The sequence below is a fragment of the Trichomycterus rosablanca genome, chromosome 5 (genome assembly GCF_030014385.1).
Source record: "Trichomycterus rosablanca isolate fTriRos1 chromosome 5, fTriRos1.hap1, whole genome shotgun sequence".
NCBI lineage: Eukaryota > Metazoa > Chordata > Actinopteri > Siluriformes > Trichomycteridae > Trichomycterus > Trichomycterus rosablanca.
In genome coordinates, this window is record NC_085992.1 from 43837372 (window position 1) to 43862023 (window position 24652).

The following is a 24652-nucleotide window of genomic DNA, read 5'->3' on the forward strand; positions in this document are numbered from 1 at the left end:
CTCTGTGGTGGCTCTGTGGTGGTCCTGGCCATTGAAGAACAGGGTGAAAGCAGGCTAAAAAAAAGTATGTAGAGAAACAGATGGACTACAGTCAGTAATTGTAGAAATACAAAGTGCTTCTATATGGTAAGTGGAGCTGATAAAATGGACAGTGAGTGTAGAAACAAGGAGGTGGTCATAATGTTATGCCCAATCGGTATAGGCTGCAGTTTCCAATTAGTCCAATTGGTATTTCTAGGGCTGGGCCGTATGACCAAAATTTGTATCACAGTATTTTTTAAGATTCTGACGATTTCATGGTAAATCACGGTATGTTTCTTTTGTATGACTGGGACTTTTTATATGTCTGTGGCTTATTCTACTGTCATAAGCACATAGAATATAAAATACCATACCGTACGAGGAATCAAAGATGGTATACCGAATGTACCGTCATACCGCCCAGCCCTAGTACTAACCTACATTCTTACAGACCCATTATTAATAAGGATACAGCTTAACAGTCCCATCAGTATAAGTACAACATATACTTCACTGTCCCATTATCAAAGGTAAAGCATACATGGTCAATTACCGCATTTATATGCTTCACCAACCCATTATTTACAGGTACAGCCTACACTGTCCAATAATTAAAGGTACAGACTTCAGTCACAACATACAAGTACAGCATATACTTTACGATTATTAAATGTATACGGTTCACTGAGTCATTATTAAAGTTACAACCTACACTATACAATTATTAAAGGTTTACACTTCACTGTCCTGTTATTACTGGTAAACATACTCTGCTTTCTGCTTAAAGGTATAGCCAAGAGTGTTTAGATAAAACTATAGCCTTTACTGGTCCTCTTTTTACATATTTTGCTTTTACTGTCAGCTTATTAAAAGAGACATTCTATAGTGTCTGGTGTCCATTTCTAGCAGTAATAGTCTATACTGTTTGATTATTGCAAAGGAACGGCACACTCCCTATTGTTGTACACTGTCTACTTAATAAGGGTACAGCCTGAAATATTAATATGTTCAGTGTTCATTTCATTAAGGTAGCCTATAGCCTACACTGTTTGCTTATTAAGGTTACAGGTAACACTAGCTACTAATTACATGTATTGTACACCATTTTACGTCAAGGCAAGGCCAACACTGACTACATAATAAATGTATAGCCTACACTATCTGATTACTAAATATATGAAAGAAATCTAACAAACAGAAGAGCCAGGCAATATTAATTTTGCTTGCCTGTCACTGGGTGCACTTTGTTTACCTTTCCATCAAGAATCGAAGAAACAGAGCTGTTGGCACTTACTGAAATTAATGGACTGTGCGCTTGGGTGTTGCGGCAGTCTAATACGCGAGGCTTAGTCTAGCCAGGACACAACTGACCTTGGGAGTTAACCTTTCTGGAGCTGCAGCAGCAACTCCTACGTGCCGCATAAGCAATGGAGGAATACAAAGAGAGTAGCATGGTCCTCCTTGACAAATGCACAGCAAGCAAAATTGAGATTATACAAATTAAAACATGGGAACGCATATGCGCCATAGTAAGTAACATCTATTAACACATGGACTAAAAAACTGTTCGTAAGCTTGGACGGACAACAAATAAAAAGCTTTTGTGAAAGCCTCCATGTTTTACCATTTCTTAAACATGCAGCAGTGCTGACATAAAATCAAGTTCCAGTTTCCCATGTCAGAAGCAAATAAAACACTTTAGTAATTTTAGCTATTTTTCATTGTGTTGTATCTAAAACCTACATTTTTTTTTTTTTTTTTTTTTTGCAAAACCCCTTAGATGGAACTTGTAATACTAAACCATATTTATTGTAGATTTAGAGAACAATTTGATTACAAATTCTGTCTTGTATGATTTTTTTTTTAAAGATTTCAACACTTTCACTAGTTAATAAGCAGTCTTTGTTTGGGGGGGGGGGGACAATGTATAGCACAGCTCTGATGATATATCTATACAGTGGTAAAGATGTACAGTCAAATTTTACAAACAGGTGCATTTCGCCCAACCCTACTGTAAATGATAAAAAATACAGATTCGATTTGGAAAGGAACAGAATGCTCATGTGAGTTGCCCTTAAGGTACATTCGTTCCAAATTGTAGATTTACCAAGGCATATATTTTTGAATCTCATCAAGTTTATTAACTTCAGTTTTAAAAATTGTAAGGAGTAGTGGTATATATAATTGATCTCAAATTAGTAATGATCCTACTGCAGCAAATGGCTGGTCGAAACAGGCAGAAGCAGTATGCTACACAAACCATCTGAGAATGGTGTATGAAATAATGTACAATATCACAATTACAACCTTTTTTTGAAAAGACCCCAAAATCTATAGATATTATGATAGATTATTCATGGACAATATAGCCTAAATCTTATGTTATGTGTAACATTGCATGGCTATATCAAAAGCTAACTTTTTCTTTTGCAAAACCCTTTAGATAGAGTTGCAGCCATTTGATTACAAATTTTGTAAAAAATTGTTACAATTTTTGAAGGTTTTAACACTTTTACTAGTTAATAAGCAGTGCTTTTTGGGAGGGGACAGTGTATAGCACAGCTCTAATGAAGCTCTAATGATTTATCTATACAGTGGTAAAGATGTAGAGTTCATTTTACAAGCAGACACATTTCTATTATTAGGGTGTATGTGATCATATTGCCCAACCCAACTATAAATGATAAAAAATACAGATTAGATTTGGAAAGGAACAGAATGCTCATGTAAGTTGCCCTGTAGGTATATTCGTTCCAAATTGTAGATTCACCCAGGCACATCCAGTTTATTAACCACAGTTTTAAAGACTGACCACATGTAAGGAGTGGTATATATAATTGAGCTCAAATTAGTCTTAAATGATCCTACTGCAGCAAATGGCTGATCAAAACAGGCAGAAGCAGTATGTTACACAAATGGTCTAGTGAATGGTGAATGAAATTATGTACAATATACAACTTTTTTTTGGAGAGACCCTAAAATCTATGGATATTATTATAGATTATTAATGAACAATGCAGCCTAAATCTTATGTTATGTGTAACATTGCATGGCTATATCAAAATATACCTTCTTTTTTTTTTTTTGCAAAACCCTTTACATAGAGTTGCAGCAATTTGATTACATTATATTATAAGTTTATCCTTTATTAATATTTTTGAAGGTTTCAGCACTTTCACTAGTTAATAAACAGTGCTTGTTTGGGAGGGGACAATGTATAGCACCGCTCTGATGATTTATCTATACAGTGGTAAAGATGTACAGTCAAATTTTACAAGCAGACGCAGTTCTATTATCAGGGTGTATATGATCATATACAGGAAGAGAATGCTCATGTAAGTTGCCTTGTAGGTGCATTCATTCCAAATTGCAGATTCACCCAGGCCCATCCAGTTTATTAACTACAGATCTAAAGATTGACCACATGTAGGGAGTAGTGGTATATATAATTGAGCTCAAATTAGTCTTGAATGATCCTACTGCAGCAAATGGCTGGTCGAAACAGGCAGAAGCAGTATGCTACACAAACAATCTGAGAATGGTGTATGAAATACATGGTGTATGATGTACAATATTACAATATACAACTTTTTTTTTGAGCAATCCCAAAATCTATAGATATTATAATAGATTATTCATGGACAATATAGCCTAAATCTTATTTTATGTGTAACATTGCATGGCTATATCTTTTTTTTTGCAAAACCCTTTAGATAGAGTTGCAGCAATTTAATTACAAATTTTGTCCTGTATGATTTTTTTTTTTTTTTTTAGGTTTAACACTTTTTGGGAGGGGACAATGTATAGCACAGCTCTGATGATTTATCTATACAGTGGTAAAGATGTACAGTCAGATTTTACAAGCGGACGCATTTCTATTATCAGGGCGTATATGACCATACACAGGAACAGAATGCTCATGTAAGTTGCCCTGTAGGTGCATTCATTCCAAATTGTAGATCCAGTTTACTAACTACAGATCTAAAGACTGACCACATGTAAGGAGTGGTATATATAATTGAGCTCAAATTAGTCTCAAATGATCCTACTGCAGCAAATGGCTGGTCGAAACAGGCAGAAGCAGTATGTTACACAAATGATCTAGTGAATGGTGAATGAAATAATGCACAATATTAACGTGTTATTTAAAATAAACTTTAAGCTTAAAACTACTTATTAATATTCCTGAAGTAGTCCTTTTAAAGAAGAAAAGTCTGGCTGAGAGCTATGCGACACTTTCAGCTGAAATAGCCCAGGAGGTGTAGTTTGCAGTGCACTGAACACTGCATGGCTGACTGGACTTTATATGGTGCATATCTAATCTATATGAAATTATTCATTTCTCTGTACACGCACTGTTTCCAAGGCTTTTGCAGGTAATCCATGTTTTCACATTGCTTTACAAGAGCCACTCATTCAAGGTCAAAAAAGTGATCAATCCAGCCGGTGGAAGTAAACACTACACGCTCACACATTTACACAGGACAAATATATATAAATATATAAATGGCTCCTGATGTAAACCCTCGACATGTCGCTATGTTTAATAGCCAGTGGGGACATTCGGAGGGGAAAATATCATGCATCCTCCTGCACTAATCCTCCACTGCACCGACACACAGCGAGCCGCAAACATATGCTACAACAAGCATGCTTCTTCTGCACTTCCAAACTACACCAACACAAACTTTACCTTGTCGTGCACCTTTCTGATGCTGTAAATAAGGCTATTAGTGATCGCCTCGTCTGAGTAATGATAATAAAGCAGCTAGCCGAGGTCGAGTCAGCACTTGCCTCAACAGCTGATTGACTGCGGCGCATGGACGGCGCACAGGAGGATCATGGGAAGTGTAGTTTTTTTTTTCACCCACCAGCAAGCCTAAAGAGCTTAATGATTCATTTATTTATTTAGGATTTTAACGTCATGTTTTACTCACTTTGGTTACATTCATGACAGGACAGGTAGTTATTCGTTACACAAGATTCATCATGTCAAACACAGTCATGGACGATTTAGTACCTCCAATTCAGCTCACTTGCACGTCTTTGGACTGAGAGAGGAAACCGGAGCTCCCGGCGGAAACCCACGCAGACACGGGAAGAACATCCAAACCTCACACAGAAAGGATCCAGGGCGCTCCACTTGGAAATCGAACCCAGGACCTTCTTGCTGTGAGGCGACAGTGCTACCCACTTAGCCTCCGTGCCGCCCTAACGCTTAATGAGTCATTTATTTATTTATTAGGATTTTAACGTCATGTTTTACTCACTTTGGTTACATTCATGACAGGACAGGTAGTTATTCGTTACACAAGATTCATCAGTTCCCAAGTTCAATGTCAAACACAGTCATGGACAATTTTGTATCTCCAATTCACCTCACTTGCATGTCTTTGGACTGTAGGAGGAAACGGGAGCTCCCGGAAGAAACCCACACAGACACGGGAAGAACATGCAAACTCCACACAGAAAGAACCCGGGCTCCCCCACCTGGGAATCGAACACAGGGCCTTCTTGCTGTGAGGCGACAGTGCTACCCACTGATCCACCGTGCCGCCTAATGAGCTTAATGACTAATTTGGAATGATCCTCAGTACAAATGTTAACATTATACACACACAGTGGACAACGCTAATAGAACACAATCTTTGTGGCAAAGATTTCACAAGTATTAACAAAATAAATATGTTTCACTTTGGTCCATGTTGACATGATTACATCAAGAAATTGCTACAAATCTTTAGCTGGCACGTTCATTCTGTAGTTCTTCCATTCTACTACTCCCCAAAAGATTCTCTAACTGATTTAGATCGAGTGACTGGAGAGGCCATTAAAATACACTAAAGTCATTGTAATCTTCATGGAGCCAGTTTAAAATGACATAGTGAATTACCATGCTGAAAACCCATTATAAGTATCCATTATAATATACAGTATAATGGAGCATTAACTGAAGCTCTTGACCCTTGTCTGTATAAGTGTATGCACTGTGCTGCATCTACATGATTGCTGATTGGATAATTATATGAGTAAGCACATTTGTGTGTTCCTAATGTAGTGGCCTGTTAAGTGTTCATCCTGCTTTATCACAGCAGCACTGATGATGCTAGCAATAAACACTGTTCGACCGAATTCATCATAAGGCATCACACATTTATTCACTCACAATTAAGGCCAATTTACAGTAACCAGTCCACTTATTGTATGTTTGTGTGTGGTGGTTGGATACCCAGGTACCTGGAGGAATTCCACAGGGACACAGAGAACATGCAAAACTTCTCACAGACGGTGATTGGAGGCAAGAATCAACACAACAAGGTTCTCAGAATCCATGTTACTGTAAGGCCATTTCTGTACCATCTAAGATGGTTTCTGCTGCCAAACATTAACTACAAGGGTAAAAGGTATAATTTTTAGGTATGCATTACATACAAGACTATAGAATAATAAATTAATACTGCGCAAAAACAATAAAATTGTAATTATTCAACATATGTAATGACTTACAAAGAACACATAGTTTACATGATGATTTTAGTTTTGGTCAGTGGCATGATGAACATTTTAGCATTAAAATCATTTATTTTACACAGGCAATTTAATTAAGTAAACACAAAACAAGCAATATATTATTTGTATTTGCATTATAAAATTTTGTATGAGATAAAATAGGTGATGTACAGTAACAAATTAACCCAAATCTGATCAATATTTCATCTATGGGTATAACATGTGCATATCCTTATATCTTAACATGCAATAACACAATGTGCAGTAATTATCATAGTATAATCACTGTGTATTTTTCTGCATGTGCACTAAATAACTACTATGTGCAATTTTCATAATGTCAGTATTATTATATTTAACTTTAATATATGTATATAATATATGTATATATGTACCTCTTTTAATCCTACGTATATATATATATATATATATATATATATATATATATATATATATATATATATATATATATACTGTATATATATATATATATAGTTAATTTTTTTATATAGGAACAAATTGTATGTATATAATTTTTTTCCTTCATTACTATTTTATATATATTTTCTATTTTAAACCTGCTGTGTTTTTAGCATGAACCAATGCACGTAATTTCGTTGTAATTCAAGTAAATCTTGAATCTTGAATCTTGTAACATGACTCCTGTGGACCTGGTTTTATTTCTTGCTTTCGGTCACTGTATGTGAGAAATTTAGTATGTGTGTATGCTTCTTCCAGGTACTTCAATTTGGTACTTTTTCCCTTAACCATGCAGAAGGTGGAGTGGTTATGCAAAATTACTCAATTACTGAGTAAATGTGTGAGTGTTGCTGTGCAATTAAATGACATCCTGTTCAGAATGTATTTCTGCCCTGCACCTAAATAGAAAAATAATAACTAAAAGTTTGGTAGTTTTGTTTGTTTGTTTGTTTTTTATTATTATTTTATTGTAGTATCATTTTGTCAGGTTAAAAATGTACTTTAATTGTTTTGATTTATAGCTACCATTAATAAGTACAAGTAAATATATTTCTGAATTATTATTAATAAATTATTACATCAATAGTACTTGTTTTGATTTAAATGTGTATACAATCAAAGAAATACAGGCTTAATAGTAATACAACGTTTTCTGCTTCTTCTGTTGCCAAAGTAATAACATAAAAAATGATATTAATGATTATTACATTTCATGCTTTGATGGAAATAAAGAACTTGATCAAAGCCATGTGAAAATGTCCAATAGGAAAGAAAAACTGTGTGGATCATTAGCAGAAGATAATACAGCAGATAATTAAATATTGTAAATATTTATAAAGGTGCACCATTAGGTAAAAGCGTGTAAAGTATGCTGGTAAAATATTAACTAGACTAGATTTTGGTAAGCAGGTGGTTGAAACAGAAACGTGGTGAATTTCTTACCGCAGTATGAAGTGTTTTGTAGCCATATGTTGATCTTCATTGTGCTTCTCTTTCCATGTGTCTCCTGTTCAGACCCGCCTGCTCGTGTTAGAACATAAATGTGATATTTAGGCTATATGTGGAGAATGGAGTCAGACTGCATATCCCAGAATTCCTGGCGAGCCGTCCACAGGAGGTTGTTATGATTGGTGACGCAGTGCGCACTGTCTCAGGCTGCGTCTCAAACCGCTTAATGTACTTACACGTCAAATAACAACAACATTTATGAGCTGAAATAAAATAATAATAAACTTAAACTATATTAACCACAATAACAGCTAAACAAACGTAATTAACTTACTGGAAACTCAGTAATCACTCTTTATTTGCTTTTGCTGTTATATGTAAAGTTGCTTTGAATCAATGTTCATTGTAAAAAGCACTATACAAATAAAATGGACTTGACTTGACACCACCCAAAGATTCAAGTGTTCAAAGTGTGTTGAATCATGATGAAAACTGTTACAAAAGCTGTCAGAGAAGATAATTCATTGCACCAAAGGGGCAGTTGAATAAGAAGATTTCCAAGACCTTAAACATTACTAGAGACACCATTGGGAGTATCGTCTGCAAGTTTCAAAGTTATGCCGCAGCAGCAAACCTGTCTGGCCATTGAACAAAGCCCAAAATTTTATTCAGAGGCCATCACATTCTCATCATGACAATAAAGGAAAACCCCTGTGTTACTGCGAAAGACTTTCAAAATGACCTGGTGAAGGCTGGGACAAATGTGTTATTGGTAACTACAGGAAGATCTCTTAACAACCAAAGACCTCATGGTCAGCCTCCATGATGCAAGCCACTGTTTACCAAAAAGTACCGGAAGGATTGACTGGAATACACAGAAGGAATTCTAAAGGACAGTGGGTTCTGGGACACAGTTCTATGGGGTAAAGAATCAAAACTGGAGCTGTTTGGCTATATAGATAAGTGGTTTGCCCTGTGTAAAAAAAGTGAGGCTAATGACTACAATAATATTATCCCTAGCATGGTCGTGGGTCAGTGATAATGTGAAAATGTTATTTCTGCTGTAGAAAGTGGCAATCATGACCATGTGACTGACAACATGAATTCACAGAAAACCAATTTAAGGAGAAATGTTATGCCTTCTGGAGAAATTGAACATTGGTGATTATTGGGCTTTCCAGCAAGACAATAATCTCAAGCACACTTCCCAGTCAACAAGGCTTGGTTGATGAATCAGTTCCCGGAATATCTTGGAGTGGCCTTCTCAGTCTTCAGATTTAAATCATATAGACAACCTTTGGTGGGATTTAAATAAAGCAGTTGCTGCATAAACGCCATTAAACCTAAATGAGCTGGAAACCGATGTATGTGCAAAGTGGCACATATTTCTTTGAAAATCTTTAAACTAGTCCATAATGCTGCAGCTATCATCCTTGCCAAGTAAAAAGGATAATTATTATCATTATATTATCATTTACTTAGTTTACTCTCCAGCAGCAGCAACATAATTATAGTGTATTTATCAGTCATTAATATTTAATAACTGCTTAAATCCAAAACATTGGCAAAGAGGCAGTACAACCTGGACAAAGCTCCAATTCATCACACCTCTCACTCGTTTATTGTTTTGCACCTTGGGACAATTTAGACCAGCTAATATACTTAGTGGCATGTTTGGGGGTAAGTGGAAACCAAAGCGCTCAATAAAATTTGCATGGACACAGTCAAAAGTCTAAATTGCTCTTAGTTGACTGGGTGATTCCCTGTGATGGACTGGCATACTGCCCAAGGTGTCCAGATAGATAAGGATGTCGCAATGAAAATTTATAAATAATTTTCTCTTCACTGGTTTCCTGTAGCTGCACGCATTCAATTTAAAACACTGATGCTCACCTACAAAGCCAAAAATGGACCAGCCCCAAGCTACCTTCGAGGTCTAATCAAACCCCGCTCTGTACCATGCAACCTTCGAGCCACTAGTCTCGCCCGACTTGATTCTCCACCCAGGACTAGAGGAAGACAAGCATCAAGGCTCTTCCCTGAGTCTCTTGCTGTCTTTAAAAAACGATAAAAAACCCACCTATTTACTAAGCACTTAAGCTGACATGTACTTACTTACCTACACTCTTATTCATTTCTTTTTCATTGCTATTTAGAAAAAAAAAACACTTTGGTTCTAACAGGTTTTTAGCAGATTTGTGTTCTTGGACTGTTGTTTACTTAAACTAGAGTAAGGTAATGTTTACTATGAAAGCACTTCTGTAAGTCGCTCTGGATAAGAGCGTCTGCTAAATGCCGAAAATGTAAATGAATTATGATAAACTTATTTAATATTAATAAATAATAATAATTAATAATAATTTTAGAATCAATATATATATTTACATTTTTACATTTTCGGCATTTAGCAGACGCCTTTATCCAAAGTGACTTACATTACAGTTACAATATACAGTCTGAGCAATTGAGGGTTAAGGGCCTTGCTCAAGGGCCCAACAGCAGTCAGCTGTGAGGCTTGAACCAGCAACCTTCTGATTACTAGTTCAGTACCTTAACCACTAGGCTACAACTTGCACTTACAATTACTATATTATGTTTATTCTAAAAGTATACATAAATATTGTAAGAATGGTAGTTTTATAAAACCACACTCATTTCTACAGTGTATACTAGGTAGGCGCACTATGTAGTGCTCACTGTGCAGGATTGGGATGCGACCTCCGTGTTAGCTCGGTCAGAGCAGTTAATGGAGACAAGCGGTCACACTGATGCGCTCATATTAATAACACCGGATTATTAGTGGTGTGCACTAAGATATTTATCAGTTATTCTGTGTGTTCGGTTAGTTTGCATTGTTAGTTAATTATGTGGTGTGTTTTTGTTAGTTATCCTGTAGTTAAGTGTGTGTCCGTTGCTAGAAGCTAAGTGCTAATTCATCCTGTTCAGACACACTTGTCCTCTCACAGGCCTAGCGTAGCTAGCTTCTGCTAAGCACAGATAGTTTCTGTTTACAGCATTATTCCCGAGTGCTGTCTGGCTCTTAAAGAAGACATGGTGGACGAGAACGCGGTTGTTATGCAGCAAATATTAGACAGGTATGTAAATTAATTTCATTATGCTGGGAATGAACAGACGAGCTAATGTTTTTAGCTGGATAACGGCTAACGTTGCTAGTCATGGTGGCGTGTTAAGGTTAAAATAGCCTACCGATGTGTCACAATAGCTTGTATTCCAGCAACTCCCTAAATCACCTAGAAGACGTGATGTAAAATATATTCTAATATACTCTAATACATCTTATTTTACAATTACTGTAGTGATAGCATGCTCATGCTTAAACATGATAAAATAGAAAGTGAAACAGATCGAACAAGCACATTTTTGACTGTGTGATCAGTTACTTTACATACAGTTCAGTAATGATGTTAGGGTTCACCAGCTATATGCAGACAGGTAACAAATTAAAGAAAGAAACTTAGTAAATAAATGGAAATACAGAATTCAGATGATTTGTTGTCATTTATCTGGCATGGCTTTTTCCACTGACATGGAAGAGCTACAAGGATTTAAATTAGATTAGATTAGATTCAACTTTATTGTCATTACACATGTACAAGTACAAGGCAACGAAATGCAGTTTAGCATCTAAACAGAAGTGCAATAAGCAGCAAGTGCAGGATAAATGGTATCTATGATATACATTATTTACAGGATATGGGCAGTGGTATGAACAAGATATACAGTTGAATATATTATAGAATGTACTATAAACTAAATATATAGATTGCTATAGACATGATATACAGATTAAGGTGCAGATTAAGATTAAGGTGATATGTAGATTAAGGTGATACAGATTAAGATTAAGGTGCTATGTAGATTAAGGTGATACAGATTAGGATTAAGGTGATATAGATTAAGGTGATACAGATTAAGGTGCTATGTAGATTAAGGTGATACAGATTAAGGTGCTATGTAGATTAAGGTGCTATGTAGATTAAGGTGATACAGATTAAGGTGCTATGTAGATTAAGGTGATGCAGATTAAGGTGCTATGTAGATTAAGGTGCTATGTAGATTAAGGTGATACAGATTAAGGTGCTATGTAGATTAAGGTGCTATGTAGATTAAGGTGATACAGATTAAGGTGCTATGTAGATTAAGGTGCTATGTAGATTAAGGTGATACAGATTAAGGTGCTATGTAGATTAAGGTGCTATGTAGATTAAGGTGCTATGTAGATTAAGATGATACAGATTAAGGTGCTATGTAGATTAAGGTGATACAGATTAAGGTGCTATGTAGATTAAGGTGATACAGATTAAGGTGATACAGATTAAGGTGCTACAGTGCCTTGCAAAAGTATTCAGCCCCCTTGAACTTTTCAACCTTTTGCCACATTTCAGGCTTCAAACATAACGATATGAAATTGTAATTTTTTGTGAAGAATCAACAACAAGTGGGACACAATCGTGAAGTGGAACGAAATTTATTGGATATTTTAAACTTTTTTTAGAAATAAAAAACTAAAAAGTGGGGCGTGCAATATTATTCAGCCCCTTTACTTTCAGTGCAGCAAACTCACTCCAGAAGTTCAGTGAGGATCTCTGAATGATCCAATGTTGACCTAAATGACTGATGGTGATAAATAGAATCCACCTGTGTGTAATCAAGTCTCCGTATAAATGCACCTGCTCTGTGACAGTCTCAGAGTTCTGTTTAAAGCGCAGAGAGCATCATGAAGACCAAGGAACACACCAGGCAGGTCCGAGATACTGTTGTGGAGAAGTTTAAAGCCGGATTTGGATACAAAAAGATTTCCCAAGCTTTAAACATCTCAAGGAGCACTGTGCAAGCGATCATATTGAAATGGAAGGAGTATCAGACCACTGCAAATCTACCAAGACCCGGCCGTCCCTCTAAACTTTCAGCTCAAACAAGGAGAAGACTGATCAGAGATGCAGCCAAGAGGCCCATGATCACTCTGAATGAACTGCAGAGATCTACAGCTGAGGTGGGAGAATCTGTCCATAGGACACAATCAGTCGTACACTGCACAAATCTGGCCTTTATGGAAGAGTGGCAAGAAGAAAGCCATTTCTCAAAGATATCTATAAAAAGTCACCTGGGAGACACACCAAACATGTGGAAGAAGGTGCTCTGGTCAGATGAAACCAAAATCGAACTTTTTGGCCACAATGCAAAACGTTATGTTTGGCGTAAAAGCAACACAGCTCATCACCCTGAACACACCATCCCCACTGTCAAACATGGTGGTGGCAGCATCATGGTTTGGGCCTGCTTTTCTTCAGCAGGGACAGGGAAGATGGTTAAAATTGATGGGAAGATGGATGGAGCCAAATACAGGACCATTCTGGAAGAAAACCTGTTGCAGTCTGCAAAAGACCTGAGACTGGGACGGAGATTTATCTTCCAACAAGACAATGATCCAAAACATAAAGCAAAATCTACAATGGAATGGTTCACAAATAAACGTATCCAGGTGTTAGAATGGCCAAGTCAAAGTCCAGACCTGAATCCCATCGAGAATCTGTGGAAAGAGCTGAAAACTGCTGTTCACAAACGCTCTCCATCCAACCTCACTGAGCTTAAGCTGTTTTGCAAGGAAGAATGGGCAAAAATTTCTGTCTCTCGATGTGCAAAACTGATAGAGACATACCCCAAGCGACTTGCAGCTGTAATCGCAGCAAAAGGTGGTGCTACAAAGTATTAACGCAAGGGGGCTGAATAATATTGCACGCCCCACTTTTCAGTTTTTTATTTCTAAAAAAAGTTTAAAATATCCAATAAATTTCGTTCCACTTCACGATTGTGTCCCACTTGTTGTTGATTCTTCACAAAAAATTACAATTTCATATCGTTATGTTTGAAGCCTGAAATGTGGCAAAAGGTTGAAAAGTTCAAGGGGGCTGAATACTTTTGCAAGGCACTGTATGTAGATTAAGGTGATACAGATTAAGGTGCTATGTAGATTAAGGTGATACAGATTAAGGTGCTATGTAGATTAAGGTGATACAGATTAAGGTGCTATGTAGATTAAGGTGATACAGATTAAGGTGCTATGTAGATTAAGGTGATACAGATTAAGGTGCTATGTAGATTAAGGTGATACAGATTAAGGTGCTATGTAGATTAAGGTGATACAGATTAAGGTGCTACAGATTAAGGTGCTATGTAGATTAAGGTGATACAGATTAAGGTGCTATGTAGATTAAGGTGATACAGATTAAGGTGCTATGTAGATTAAGGCGCTATGTAGATTAAGGTGCTATGTAGATTAAGGTGCTATGTAGATTAAGGTGATACAGATTAAGGTGCTATGTAGATTAAGGTGCTATGTAGATTAAGGTGATACAGATTAAGGTGCTATGTAGATTAAGGTGATACAGATTAAGGTGCTATGTAGATTAAGGTGCTATGTAGATTAAGGTGATACAGATTAAGGTGCTATGTAGATTAAGGTGATACAGATTAAGGTGCTATGTAGATTAAGGTGCTATGTAGATTAAGGTGATACAGATTAAGGTGCTATGTAGATTAAGGTGATACAGATTAAGGTGCTATACAGATTAAGGTGATACAGATTAAGGTGCTATGTAGATTAAGGTGATACAGATTAAGGTGCTATGAACATAATAGAGGAATGTATATATAAAACATAGTAAACAGATGAATACAGTATAGATGGAAATTGTGAACAAATGAGATATGTACAAATGAGACATATGAAACGCAGAAAAAAGATTTGTAGTGCAACCTTTACCAGAAGGAGAGATGTGGGGGGTTATCGGGGGAGACAGCTCTGGGGAAGAAGCTGTTCCTCAATCTGCTGGTCTTTTAGTTGACAGTTGTTGAAACCAGTCAGTAGGATTTTTGTCTTTGTTGAAGTGGTCTTCTTTAGGATGACATTAAAGTTATGCTCAGGGCACAGAGACAGTGTGGGCCTAAATGGTTTGCAAAGTATGACAAATGCAATAAATGAGTGATTTCCTAACTTTTAATGGTCAGTACAACCCTGTATATAATACCCCTATTCACATCATTATAATTAACAAAACCTTTAACATGTCCCTCTGTAATGTTCTATAATAATAACAATACACTTATAATAATAAGCATTTCCGCTTGTGAAACCACTAAAGGAAATCATAATGTGCATTTCAGTCACCAGATTTTTAATTAACCAAACACAAATAAGAGATTTTGGACTGATGTGTAAAACAGCACACTCCACCACCAGCATAACACACTGTGGAAACATCATTTGTAAGGGTCAGCACGGTGGCTAAGTGGTTAGCACTCACGGCAAGAAGGTCCTGGGTTCGATCCTCAGATAGGGTGGTCTGGGTCCTTTCTGTGTGGAGTTTGCATGTTCTCCCCGTGCCTGCGTGGGTTTCCTACGGGTGCTCTGGTTTCCTCCCACAGTCCAAAGACATGCAAGTAAGGTAAATTGGAGATACTAAATTGTCCATGACTGTGTTTCATATAACCTTGTGAACTGATGAGTTTTGTGTAATGAGTAACTACCGTTCCTGTCATGAATGTAACCAAAGTGTAAAACATGACATTAAAATCCTAATAAACAAACAATAAACAAACATCATTTGTAATAATGGTGTTCCATTTTCCACTATATTTTTAGAGACATTTACATTATTGGCATTTATACAACAGTTAGTTCCGACCTTACAATCTGATTGGTTGAGAAGCGTTCTAACCGTGCTGATATTCGTGATAACAGCACGGTCTTTTCACACCTTAATGGTATTACTCTGCTGACGCGTTACCAGTAACGACAAGCTTCATGTACACAAACGCGCACGCAGGCGACACAGACTTTTTTTCCCGATCGCGTTTTAAATCCGTTATCTGATATACAATCTAGTGCACTGTGTAGGGAACATAAATCAATTGTCTAATTCACTATCTAGTGCACTATGTAGTGAACATGAATGTGTTTGTAACGCGAACGGTTAGCTTAAAAGCCCAGTTAGCAGCTCCTAGAAGTTCTGTTATCACCCATAATCCTTTGTTGTGTTTAAGATGTTTTTTGTTTCTTTTTTTTCTCTTCGGAGGTTCTTGACTTTTTCTTCTTCTTGTTCTTACCTCCCTGAAATGAGTTTTTGCAACTTGGGATTAGGGCTGTCGCGCTAACCGCAATTTTGAAATATCGCGGTATAGACCAGCCAACTGCAGGGCATGCCAAGCAACCGCATCACCGCGATATTCACGTTTTTTCTTTCTTAACTTTTTTTTTTTTGCAGGGTCCATCTTGTTTTATACGCTTACAATCGGGCGTAATAAGTGTTAAATAAATTCATAATGAAAATGAGCTAGGAGCGACATTTTCCCGCAACCTGTTCGCATGCGTTGCTGCTGAGTGTCAGGCTTTGTGTTTTAAAATGTAAACAATCGCAACAGGAATTATAGGCAAGTTTATTAATAATCAAATTGAGTTCACACTCAATAAATACTTGTAATTTAGACTATATTCAAACAGCCTCGGCGTACTAAAACACTTAATGACGGTTAATATGGCATTGCAGCCTGCAAATATTCTCTTGCTGGCTTGCTGGAATGATTTAAATGTATTTTTTCGTTGAAGAAAAATGTATTGAAACGAATAATAACTTAAAGTGTAGTATTATTTTATATATTATATTGTTATGTTAATTATATCTACTAAATAGATAGTTAATAGTGGCGCAATAACCAGGCTAGATTTGCTTTGATCTGTAAAGTCGCATGCAGGATCAGTACACGTGTATTAGTGTAACATCGGTAACGTCGGGAACATCACTACCCCACTCAGATCCTCTCTAAACCACATCAGATGAACATGTTGGTTCTTCTAGCGCGCATGATAACGCAGGTTTAAACTCTTACAGACTTTATTCTTTATTCTATTTTTTTTTACCATATTTTGATTAGATGTGCGTTTAAAATATTTAGCCTAAACTCTTTTTTTTTCCCGTTTCACAGTGTATATCTATCCTAGGCTAGAAGCTAAATTTAAACCTTTTTTAATAGAGAAAAGACGCACATCCCTGCTCTGTTCTGTATTTAACATCAAACACGCATTTCATTGGTCTTAAAGCTGTCTCTTTTGTCATTATAAAGCAATAATATACCGAATCATAGCCTAACAATAAAGCTTGTTTATATAGCTCTAAAATCCAGATTAATTAAGTAATTAAAAAAAAAAAAATAAAAAAAAAAATGGCGATATCACCGCATACCGCGATATTGAGACAGGTTGAATATCGCAAGGGGAAATTCTTTCACCGCGACAGCCCTACTTGGGATGTCTGCTTTGTAGTGTTAAACTTTATAGACCGTTTCAATGAGGGTAAACAATAACAACGCTACTGCGCATGTCTGTTCCTTTCGCCTTTCCGGTAGCGCCACTTTTAAACATCCATCCAGCTGTCAACATGACGAGCTCGTACTTTGCGAGTCTCCCGAACGCGGAACAAACGCGATATTAGCAGAAATGAATGATAGATCATCAAGTATCTGTACCGGACCCTTTTGAGGAGAATTTAAGAAGTGTTTTTCCGCTGACCTAAAACGTTTGCCTGAGGTAACATACCCAGACGTGTATCACTACCCTGTTGAAACGGAGTGTGTTTACACCAGAGGCAGTGAAAGCACACCGCAGTTTGGACGCATACAATTATTTATTAAAATCATTATTGTGTCATCTCCCCTTTTGTGTCTGTTGAGTTAAGAGCCGTTATAATATGATAAAAATATGACAAACCACAGTGAATTACTTCTCATCTGAATTAGAACATATTAGCTAATGCTAAAACGATTTTTTATAGCCTAACTGGAAATACATGAAATATATTACAGTAAGCACAATGTACTCATAAATAGAATGTTTACTTTTTGTATTACAAAAGTAGAACCATGTTTCTTTACAGGTCTGTGTGTCATTTAATAATTAAGCTAAGCTAATTATTACAGCTAATTAAGCCGTTAATATAATTCCATATAGTGACATTTCCCCAAAATATAGTCCTATAAAGTTATGGCTTTTACATCGTATTCTCAGGAAAATGTAAACTTTTTAAGGCTTATGTTAGGTTTATGTTTATTCTGTTCTATTAATACAAATATTAAGCGCCTGCATATTTTAATACACTTAAGCTAAACGTCAGGGACAAGACACCAAGAGAACAGCGTTTAAGTGAGTACATTTGTTCACAATATTTTATTATGAAATAATATATATTACATTTATTATAAGAGTTGATGGTGGGTATCCAGCCGGCTCTATTTACAGCAGCAATCCAAGCGTTTCGCTGTGCGTTGTCTTTTGGAAATCTGTTCACCTTAATTTCTGAAAGCAAGTTTGTACCTGGCCTGAGGGAACATCCGACAACCGAACAACACGGTCCTAACTTTAATTTAGACATACTGTCAGTAAATCACAACTGAACTAGCGCAAAAGAATTGAAGCAGTTGTGGTCAATCGCTGTTGTTCTGAGCGCTGTTTACCACTAAGCGGAAGCGTCTTAGGAACATCAACGTCACTTCCTGGACTCATGAATATTCATTTGAAACGGTCTATATTCGTTGTGGAACTACTTTTTGGCGGAGGGTATTGTCAATATTAAAGCATATTTATTATGAAATTCAGGGCTTCTTTGATTAATTTTCTTTCTTTATTTTGTAAAAACTGTTGTATAAAAGCAATATAACACTTGAGGTCGTGTGTTATCGTGAATAACATCACGGCTGTGATGATCTACGGCACTCGCCTTCGGCTCGTGATGTTCGCGATAGCACACGACCTCAAGTGTTATATTGCTTAATTAGCAGATGCTTTTATCCAGAGTGACTTACAGTTGTGACTATACAGTCCAAGCAATTAAGGGTTGAGGGTCTTGCTTAGGGGCCCAACAGTGGCAACCTGGCTGTGGTGGGGCTTGAACTGGCAATCTTTTGATTACTGGTCTAGTACCTTTACCGCTAAGCTACTAGAGATGGGACGATCGATCGGCTACTAATCGGTATCGGCCTATTTTTAATCAAAATATGCTATCGGCGATATTTCCTAAAAGTAGCCGATCCGATCGTGTGATATATAAAGACCATGTTAAGTTAACAGCTCAGTGGATTGATCCAGACTTTGAGCTACGAAGCACCAACCATCACATCACCATTCATCAACAATCGTACAGAAACCATCTGAAAGCTCTTACGATGTAATTTTGCTGATTGTAATATTTACTTTAAAAAGATAATTCAACCCGGTCACATCTGAGTCGATTCTATCAGCACGTTATATAAACTCCTGGTTCACTTTGGTAAATCGTAAGCGGTTCTTACTTGTGATGTAGATGAGAACAGAAGACGTTACAGAGCCAATCCGAGGCAAAAGTTTATTCATTACCAAATTTGTTAGTTCAGGATCATCTGCTGAACTTTTAGAAAACTTTTAGCTCCTTAGACGGAACGAGTCTGACTCGGTTACAGATCTGTGGTAATAGCAGTTTAATTAAGCTTTTTAATGAAGCTTTTTAATGTAAGAGAGTCACACAAAATGTTCTGTAGTAGCTGGTGTTTATTTAAAACCACGACATTTAATTAATAACAGTAAACACGGAGAGATAACTGAGAAGAGAAACTTACGCTTCACATAAAAACGAATCAACTCATGAATCAATGAATCACTTATAGCGATACTGTGAACAAAGCGTCTCTTCTAAAGGCACAAACACACACACACACACACGCGCTGCTCCGGTTTATCCTTACTGTGAGGCTCTTTTTAAGTTTATTTACTGCTAATCCCCCCCCCCCCCCGATCGGAATCGGCTATCGGCCGATGTCCCTGAAAGGGATCGGAGATCGGAATCGGTGCCAAAAACCCCGATCGGTCCATCTCTATAAGCTACAACTGCCCTGAGACTTCTGCTTGCGATTGGTTAAAAGAAATTGGCTAAATTTCTGTCATGAGGATGATTACTGTTGGTAAAGTTTTTGGTAATTAATGTCTCTGCTAATTTGAGGCTTATATCAGTCAAAACTGATATGATACTTATTGAATATTGATGTGCACAGCTGATGCACCCCAAGAAGGTTCTGAAATTGAGTAATGGTTGTGTACTGTGTATTTAAATGGTTGTGTATTTAAAGTCTGCGGTTGCGTATCTAGTCAAGATCATTTTTCTACTAGACTGTACAGCAATTCAATATTTAATAGCCAAGTGGTGACTGCCAGCCAATACTTTCCTTTCTCCAGCGGTTGCATGTTTTGACATTCAGGCCACAAGTTTCTCTTTTTTTACTTACAGTAATGTTTTCTTACAGTAGTTTTCCTGTTAAATAAATTACTTGTTTATTTTGATAATGTATTTTTGTATTCAGTGTCAGAATAAAATTCGCCATTCCAGCACTGCTTTCTTAACTAAGCTTTGTTTCACTTGTTTGAAGTCTGCATGGAATCATTATCCTTGCTGGAAAGAGCGATTATCACCAAGGTTTAATTTCACCACACAAGACAATCCACCTCAAAATGCCTTGATGCATTTGTAAATTTATGGTTCTAGTCACACGGTCAAGATTGGCAGTTACTGCAGCAGAAAAACCTTCCCATGTCATCACTGACCCACCTCTATACTTAACTGTAGGGATAGTTTATTTTCTAGTCATTCTGCATGCTTTTCTTTTACCAGACAAACCACTGATCTATATGGCCAAATGGTTCCAGTTTTGGTTTGTCTCTCTGTATAACTGTGTAGCAGACCTCTGCTGGCCCATCTAAATTTCATCTGGTGTATTCCAGTCGACTCTTCCTGTGCTTCTTGGTCAAGAGTTGTGTTTGTCATGGAGTGTGGACTTATGATTGCCACTGACCCATTTCTCCATGGTTGCAACACATCTTAAATACTTTTAATCTCTGGGTGGTGTTTCTATAACACATTACAGCTGAAGTGTCTGAGGCGCGTTACTGAGTCCCACATGGGTTATTCACGTTGTAACCCAACTTTAGGTTAAACGGACTAGTAGCAGATTTTAAGCTCATCAGTGTTATGTTGGGGGTTGAATCAATGTGACAATTATTATTACCAAAATATCCTGCAACTAAAAATTATTACATAAATATTTGGAAATTTAGGAATGAAAAGTAAGAATTTATAAAACATTTTATTTTAATTAATCAATAAAACAGCAGCTTTACTACAAAAGATTATTAAGATAAGTTTTATAGGAAATTCACCTGAGAGGTATTAGTGTAAAGGGTGTTTATGTTCAAAATCATTATTTTCTAAAAGCATTTGTTTGGTTTATAGATTGGAATAGGCTGAATATATGAATACAACCGGCAGGTGACCATCTCTTTAAATAGGCTGAAACATGAGAGAATCTCCACATTTCCACACACAGCAGATGCACCTCCAATCAGTTCGGGGGAAATGGCGCAAACAGCAGCTCAAATAGCACGTTACACATAACACATCATACATTCACTTAGTCTTTAAAAATAATGTAAGTATAGGCTGTTTTGTAGCTCACTCTAGTGTAAACCCAGCAAGCAGTTCTCTAGCTGTACTGCTGACAGCAGATTGCTGACCCCTGCCACGTGCAGCAACAGATAGCAGCATGGTGTTGTATGTCACAGGCACTGAGTGAGAGGTTAAAGTGAAACGAACTCTTATCAGCTTTCAGCATACGGCTGAGAAGAGCTCTTATCAGAACCTGCCACCCCCAGCTACCTTCCTCTGCAATGCAGTCTTTCAATTCCAGAAAGCCAAGAACCAGACTAAAATCCTGTCTGGCCTTTGATTCCAGTCTTGTTAAATCAATGAATTCATGTTGTTTTTTCCCCCCACTTTTTTAAGAACTGCTTATTTAGTTTAGTTTTTGTTGCTGTGCCCTATTACAGATTCATTATGTGGTGTTTGGTTGAAGGTTAATTCAATGTGACTTTTTCATTTTTGCCCATGGTTTCATTTTTTGAGGCTTAAACTTGAATGGGACTAGAATCACACATGTAGTAAAGCCCAGTGTGACATTAATAAGAGGTGTATATGGTAGGCAGTGGTAACTTAGCAGTTTAGGTTCTGGACTGATAATCGAAAGGTCACAGATTCAAGCTCCACTACTGCTTGAGCTTTTAAACAAAGCTCTTAACTCTTAATTGTTGATTGTATGCATTCACAATTACCATTTGGATAAAAGTGTCTGCTGAATGCCATAAATGGTATATTGTAGGGATGTCCCGATCCGATCTCAAAGATCGGGATCAGGGCCGAACAAGGCATTTTTTAATTGATCGGAAACCCGATCTTAATCTCGATCTTTTGTGTTACGTCAGCATGTCCGCTGTGTGGAAATACTTTAAATCGAAAAGTAAAACAAGTCCAACAGTGAAGTGTAACGTCTGCAGTATGAGCGTTTCACGAGGCGGTGGGAGCAGAGCTGCGTTCATGTGTGAGAGTGTGTGTGAGTTAAGGATCACACCGGTTTACAAAACAACGTAGTGATGCACTCGTTTAATAAAGAAATAAATGCACAGTATATTCACATATTGTCGGGAGCAGAACACTTTATTAACTTCTTCTGTTACGGTACCGAATAGCCGACAGTTGAGTCAAGCACGCTATTTCATGTTCTATGGAAGGCCTAAAGGGTCAAAACACATTCACTTCGTGTACAAACGTCCATCAAACCATTGTCACAATACAAGCACTTTAAAAACTGGCTTTCCTTCATAACAAAAGAGCCTTTCCATTTTATTTTGGTATTCAGGTTTTACTGTAATGCTTTTAAGTAACTTTTTTTCTTATATTCAAGTTAAGCTGCTACACAGATTTCTGTTCATTTTTAGTGTATCACTGCATTAAACATTTATTTTCTTTGAATGTAAAGTTTAAAGTAAAACTAATTATCTCACTCATTTTGATTGATTTTGTAAAAATACAAAAACATTAAGCAATAGCTTGGATGCAGCATTTTTCCCTTCAGCACTGCAGAGCTATTCAGTTGTTAAACATGTACACTGGATTAATTTGAATAACTGTAATGTACTTGAAGTGTGCACTGTGTGAACAGTATTACCTAGTTCTTATCTAGACAATATCTAGAAAATACAAGTATCGGTTTGAGAATCGGTATCGGATCGGGATCAAAATTAATAATCGGGATCGGTATCGGGAACAAAAAAACGTGATCGGGACATCCCTAGTATATTGCTTCATTGCTCAACTCGAATCATAATTATAAAAGCAGCAAGCCTTGGTTACAGAATTCTGAATCTAGAAATGATACAGGATATTTAAAGAACAGCATATAATTTCCATGCCCAGGTGTGTAAATAACAGCACTGAATAAACAGTCAATTTAGTCATGCTATAAATAAGCAAAACAAACACAAGAAGAGTGAACCTTTAAAACAGTCAAAACATTTTATGCTGTTAAATTCATCTAGATGTTTTTAGGGTCCGATCAAATACATAGAGTAGGTTATTATGATACCACGGCTTCTACACACATTGCTTCCAAGTGCATACAGCTGGTTAGTCAAGAATCGTGGCAAAAACCCACATGTGCAGAGCCTCTCAGTAAATGCACATTTTGTTAGTCTATTTTCAAAGTATTGGGAAGGTTTTATTGATACATATTTGAAAGGCGAATGAGTCTAATAGCTTATTATGCTAGTATTCTTCCGGCCGGTTAGGCATCTACACAGACACGATTGGCTATGTCTGAGGTGAGGGGATGACCATAGGCCTGAGATGGATTGGTGCTCTAAAAGAGGTTGAGCGACATGCAGGTAAACAATTCAAGTCTTGAACACCAAACTGCTGTTATTTGTGTTATTATGGTGTCTATGTATTCTGGGTATAGATGACCAAGTTCACATCAAGAATGTCATGCTTAGGTGGCGCAGCAGGATATTCCGCTAGCACACCGACGTCGAGATTCTAAACCCGGCGTTGAGATTTGAAACCTGGCGTTGCCACCGGTCGGCTGGGCACCATCTGGCGGGCACAATTGGCAGTGCCTGCAGCAGATACCAATTGGCCACTGTATCTGCAGGGTGGGGCCTGAATATGTGTGGGGTGGGCTCTTCATACGCTGTGTATGGACCCTGATTGGCGGAAGAGACGCCCTGTGCAGAATGCAGGAAGGGGGCGAGGGCTGTGCACGTTTTGGAAGAGGCGTGTACAGCGACGTGCTCTCCTCGGATGCAATCGGGTATCCCTCAGGAGCGGAAGACAAATTGAGTGCTCTAAATCGGGAGGAAAAATGGGGAGAAAATGCATAAAAAAAGAATGTCATGTTTAGAACTTGAATGTTTAGAATTTGTTTCCTTTGTTATTAAGGGCTAAAATATTTTGGTTCATTTAAAGCAATATCTCCGCAATGTGATACAATCGTGGTATTACCAAGAGCTGCTGTTAAGCTTTAGATCAAAGCCTGTAATCCTCTGTGATTTGACTTTTTGTCCATTCGATCCCCATTTAAGTTTAATTAAAATATAGTTTAGCTGTGATCTTTGAGAGCTAGTGTGGTGCTAGAGTCTCATTAGAAGTAAAACGTTGCTCTACCAGTGTAGTATAACTTGGCTACAGGCAGGTAAAGAGAAAGGTAAGCAGGATCATTTTTCTGGCCTGTTGATTGTATCTAACAGACCCATAGGGTCATATCCTGA

At 37.2% G+C, this 24652-nt stretch overlaps 2 protein-coding genes across 5 annotated transcripts in view; one reads left to right on the forward strand and one right to left on the reverse strand.

The window, feature by feature from the left end:
* Positions 1-8120, reverse strand: part of cpeb3 (cytoplasmic polyadenylation element binding protein 3) — an 85194-nt gene extending 77074 nt beyond the window's left edge. For all 4 annotated transcript variants that reach the window (XM_062996198.1, XM_062996197.1, XM_062996195.1 and 1 more), the window contains exon 1: positions 7954-8120. In XM_062996198.1, coding sequence (XP_062852268.1) covers positions 7954-7993 — 40 coding nt within the window. In that variant the 5' untranslated portion in view covers positions 7994-8120. The remainder of the gene's footprint in view (positions 1-7953) is intronic.
* A 2589-nt stretch (positions 8121-10709) lies between these two features.
* The window catches only part of marchf5 (membrane-associated ring finger (C3HC4) 5), a 41947-nt gene continuing 28004 nt past the window's right edge, over positions 10710-24652 (forward strand). Inside the window, exon 1 of the mRNA XM_062996199.1 lies at positions 10710-11054. Within this exon, the coding sequence (XP_062852269.1) occupies positions 11011-11054 (44 nt within the window). The 5' untranslated portion in view covers positions 10710-11010. The remainder of the gene's footprint in view (positions 11055-24652) is intronic.